This window comes from Nothoprocta perdicaria, unplaced genomic scaffold (genome assembly GCF_003342845.1).
Source record: "Nothoprocta perdicaria isolate Ctin4 unplaced genomic scaffold, notPer1 scaffold_409, whole genome shotgun sequence".
Lineage (NCBI taxonomy): Eukaryota > Metazoa > Chordata > Aves > Tinamiformes > Tinamidae > Nothoprocta > Nothoprocta perdicaria.
The window spans coordinates 2,335-7,705 of NW_020455654.1; the positions used below are offsets into that span (position 1 = coordinate 2,335).

At 38.0% G+C, this 5,371-nt stretch overlaps 1 protein-coding gene across 1 annotated transcript in view; it reads left to right on the top strand.

Annotated features, from left to right (window-relative positions):
* Positions 1 to 1,434, top strand: part of LOC112952760 (amine sulfotransferase-like) — a 3,542-nt gene extending 2,108 nt beyond the window's left edge. The window contains exons 4-5 of the mRNA XM_026045661.1: positions 207 to 387; positions 1,237 to 1,434. Coding sequence (XP_025901446.1) covers positions 207 to 387; positions 1,237 to 1,361 — 306 coding nt within the window. The 3' untranslated portion in view covers positions 1,362 to 1,434. The remainder of the gene's footprint in view (positions 1 to 206; positions 388 to 1,236) is intronic.
* The last annotated feature ends 3,937 nt before the right edge of the window (positions 1,435 to 5,371 follow it).

Here is a 5,371-nt window from a genome sequence, read left to right on the forward strand (position 1 = left end):
GAAGCATCTACCATGAGACACACAAGGAGTGTACAGTGTGGGGAGCAGAATACGCTATTGTCACCTCAGACAGCACTTCGGCCATTTGCTCAAATTAATCACAAGTGCTCTCTCTCACAAAWYAGATTCRAAGCCRTATTTAGGTTTTTGCCTACTCCTTGGCTGTTTGCATCATAAAGACATTTTGAATATGACATTGATTGTAGGATCTCAGAAGTGCTGTGCTCAAGATCTGCAACTTCCTGGGCAAGCAGYTGAGTGAAGAGGAAGTGGAAGGCGTGGTGAGACAGGCTACGTTTGAGAACATGAGGAAAGATCCCCGGGCAAACTATGAGAAWATACCAGGATACCTCAAAGAAGACAAAAAGGGTCACTTTCTACGTAAAGGTAAAGCGGAAGCAGGAAGACAATGTGACTATTTCATGTCTCTTGGCTTKGGAGGATTTCTAGTCTCAACTAAGAAATCCCATTTGCAGAGAGACAATTCAGGTTTCGTACCATTATATTTATTCAGAAGAATGTTCCAGGTGGAGCATAAGCAATCTTCCTATATTATCCTGGGGAAAATAAAAGGGCAGTATCTTCCCAATAGCAACACCAATTAATGCTGTGCTCTTGCATAAAGGAAATYATCTGTGGGTTGTAGTTTGTCAGGAGTAATATGATGGAGGCATCCTTGTTGACATGATATTGCTGACAAGGCAATAGAAATTGGCTTTCAGGGTAGAGGAGAGTGTCTTTGAAAGAGAAACAGATGTTTCTTTCAGCATCTCCAACTGAGCTAAGACTGACAACAGTGCTAGCTTGGAGATCTTCTCCACATACATACTGCTTTTTTATTTTTCAAGGCAGGGGCGGTACTAACAACTCRAACACAACCTTCTTGAGCAATAATTCTCAGGCTCCAAGAACTTCCTTCCTGACTCCTGGATATTGCTTATAAGACTTTCTGCTAATCCATGTAGGATAAGATCTGCTATGCATTAAGAAGAGGGCTGTAGGCACATCAAAACCAAAGGGATTTCCTTTAAGAGGTCTGTGCAYTTTCTGCACAGCAGCTCGATTCAGAAGCGTGTTGTCAGAAGAATAGAGATTCACTCAGCACACCAGTGATAAGGGAAATCCTGATGGAAGCRCAAAGCGCTTCCCCCAGTAGCTCTCCCTGCTTGCAAGGAGGCTTTCTCAACATGTGCATGTTCTTCTTCTCATCTCCCTTTACTTCCTCTCTTTCCTCAGGCACTGTTGGAGACTGGAAAAACCTCATGACAGTAGCACAGAGTGAAAGGGTTGATGAAGTTCTGAAAAAGAAAATGGAGAGTCTGCCCATCAAATTCATCTGGGATATTAACGATAAGATGTAGGCTCCTTTCCTGGGTCATCATCCTTTGCTGTTCAGAGTGGATGTACACRTTGGGTGTTGTGAAAGAACTAGCCACAAACAACGGGAAATAAATTTCTAGTTACATTATAAAAATACAAGTTCTATTATGTCATTCACAAAACATGAATTGTCCAAGGAAACATCTGTTATACCAGTTACCTGTTTGTTGGTTTACAAGCTATTTCARTCAATTTACTTAGTAAACTACATCTTCTTTCCTGCATGTTTGCTTTTATTCTCTGTGCTTTAAGTAAGACCATTCTTGTAGAGAATCAAGCAAGAACAGATCTTTTTTATTGAACATTGCTAAAAAAATCTTAATTATTTCTATTGTGTTTTTAGGGTTTTCTTTAGCAGAATTTTAAATATCTAATTGGAAAGTAACATTGACTTGCCCTCATATAGTTATGCTTTCAAATGAGTGATTTCCTTTTTCCTTGGTAAATTGCAGATACTCAAGTGTTTGCTGGTAAAACGGTCTTTATGTTACATCAGATTCTCTGATATTTTCTATTGACTGGAAAACTTCATTGCATTGTTCATTATGCTTTTTTAGGTGACATTCATCAGTCTGCTGCTTTATATTTTGAGAAAAAAAGTCAGATCAATAGTGATTTTCCAGTGGAGAAAAACAAAAAACAAACATACCCTCTCATTTGTCCTTGATTATTTGCCAGCCCTGTTGATGTAAAAGACTCCCACCTCTCCATGAGTACTGCCTTACACATGCATTGACTCACAACACTGGCCTAACTTGGTGGTGGTGCAACTCCAAGGGAGCTCTTCTGTGGGATACCTCTGAGAAAACGAGAGTAAAGATGCATGTCAAGAATTCTTCTATCAACAACTCTAAATACATTTGCAAGCATTTCCATTCCTCCCTCACCTCTGGTCTGTGACATATTCGTGATTCCAGACAGTAATGAATTCTACACCATTTGCAAAGGGAGGTCTAAGTCCTGCATTTTTTTTTTTTTTTCAAGAAATCAACTCCGTCTGTTGAAACTCGCTTGTAAAGTAGAACTTTAGACCCTCTCTGTGCACGCATCACAGCATTTTTATTCCTCCAATAATCACCCGCCACTTTCAGCACAGCCTAGTCTGGCGGGCAGGGAGAAAGGTGACTGTTTGGAACAAAATGCTTCTTCCTCAACTTTTTATTCTTTTCCCCAAACACCAACTGCCGTTACTGCCAGGAAAGGCAAGGCTTCAACACTCAGCCCTGCTTCCAAATACAAGATCTACACCTTCATGCCAGGGTTGAATTCTTTCAATTGCTATTGAATCATTGTGCTCAGAAGCAAACCAGGGCTGGACAGTTTCTAAATTCAAAAACTCTAAGCCATTGATTCAGCATGATAAAAGCATCTAACTTTGTTTTTATCATAAAACTATGCGAAAAATACAAAATTTCCCTAGAGCTCACATGCTGGCTTGGGATCAGCTATTTCTTCTCACTTTCAATCCAGCTGTTTCAGCCTTCTGATACAGGCTAGCTACCTTTTTCCTGGTCAAAATTAATTAATGTAGAGCTTGACCTGTTCTAACAAAAGCTGCTGCTGTGAAGACAAAAGAGACTTTGTATAAATAACTTGTAAGAATAATACTTTTATGTTGGTGAGTGGAACAATCAGGTCATCTTCCTTCTGTGAACTTCATATCCCTGATAAAAAGACAATAAAAAGCAACACAAACTTGTATAACCTGTGCAATCACCATGGCCCTAGACAGGCGAGTTTGAACTTCCCCAAGGGTACCAGGGAACTTTTTCTTCTGTACATATTTACATTGGCCAAAGAAAAGGTAAAACTAGTTCAAAGTCAGAAGCTTAACGTATGCTTTTGCTGAATTTGCTTTAAATAGCAGAACTAGTGATTAAAAGGACCTTGATTTTGCTCTGTTTCCAGTGGGAAGCCGTATCTGCAAGTCCCATTATAGCAGTAAACAGCCTCAATTAAACCTCAATACAATCACAATAAAATAATAAAAACTGCATACACATACATACATACATCACAATGTGGACCTCAGGAAATACACTATCAGCTGCAGAAAACTTTACCAGCATTCAGGACAGAAAGTGGCACTGAGTTCAAGGCAGTAAATGTAAATTACTTCACAGAATTCTACCTGAAAAGCAGCTCTTCTGCCTCTCCTAATCAGAACCTGGTTGTAAAACACCGATTAAAAAGGTACTTCAGCACCTCATATTCTGCAATGCAAGGCTTAAGGCAGTTATATGAGAGATTTTTCCTTCAATATCTAGTATCTCAGTACCTTGGATCCAGACACAGTCCAAACTTCGAATTTATTTCAGCAAGTTAAAGTAGAGATCCACAGGACACATTGTAGCCTGCTGGTTCAAAGTCTCCTAGGAGAAATATTGAAGTTGAATATCCCAAAGGAATTGTACTTTAAGTTTCCAGCTCTTGGCCAAAACTCTCGAGGCACTGACTCATAAAAAAAAGAGAGAAAAAAAAGGGGGGGGCATTTCACCCACAATTATGCATTTTGTGGCACTTTGGTGAGTTCTGAGATCTCGTTCCCGCAGCACCCTGGTCTGGTGGGCACCATCCTTGGGATTCTAACAGAACTCAGGCATCACCAATTCAAAATGCTCAGCATGGTCAGGACTAAAGCAGCTCTGGTCATAGCGTAGAGAGGCAACTTGTAAAGATCGCCCTAAAACATGTTACGTTTTAAGCTTGTGAGGCTCCCAAGTTTAAAAGGAAACACACAAGGTTGTCAGCACTATGATTCTGACCTACTAAAACTCTATAAAAGTTATTTCTCAAGTCTAATCCAAAGCGTCTAAATAGATTTAAAATATCTCACTGAAATTTCATCCACCAAACAGAATAAGTTTCTTTCTCCATTCACTTCAACAAACCAAATCAGGTAAATGGAGTCAGGTCTGCTCTCCGGCAAGTTCCCCTTTATTCCACAGCAGGAAATCCCTAATAAAACCAAATAAGCCAAAAACTCATAAGGTCATTCAGAAGTTCCGACCAAGCAACTGAACCTTGTTTTAAAGGCTTAGAAGAATGAACCTTTTAAACACTATTTTGTCACTTCAACTCTTACTATTTCCTCTACTTTGAAATACCAGATGTAAGAATTTCTTAACAGTAAAAAAACACCCACCATATTTTAATACTTTAATTCCTTTGGCATTGGTTTAGCTTTTCAAGTTAGGCACTCTCTGCATGAAAAAAATATCAATATATTAATCTGACATGAGAACAGAAAATCCAACTAATCTAGAAATACCCTTAGTGAGACAAAGATCATTTTTTTTTCCTATTCAGGGAATTCTTTTAAGTGGCACAGTTTCAAATTATTTTCAGATTTTTTTTTTTGTAATTTCACAGTATTCTTGTTTTCAATACATCTTTAAAGAGAACTAATGCACTTTTTCCATGAAAAAAAAGGCAGATTTAAACATATATGGTTGACAATGCTAAACAACCTTAGAAATTGTTTTGCACAAATGAGCTAAGACTTTGCAAATTAAAATTACTATTCAGGCCTGAATACCATTTTAAAGTGTGTTAGCAACTATAGAAGAATCTGGATATAGACACCCTGAAATTTTCAATCCAACTTTCAATCAGGTATCTTTGGAAAAATAAGGTTTCATCTCATACTAGCTCACAAGCTTTTAAACATACAAAGGTAGCTCTGGTGGAGCAGAGATTCTCCTTATTGCTCTGTAAACATACGTTATCATTAAAATTTCAATTCTTGTCTAAAGTTCTTAGTAGCCAAAATTAAAACGATCTAATAGAGGAAGTCAAGAACAAAGGGACATGGTCATGGTTTTATAAAAAACTGTTTACAGGTTACTTTAAGACTACTTAATCTATTAGAAATTTATGTTTATTCCTCTTTAATACAAAAGGCTATTTAATTCTTAAATCTAATCTAAGTGTACCATTTCCAGAGCTATGTGAGCAGAAAAACATGTTACAAATCAGTAAATGACTTCCG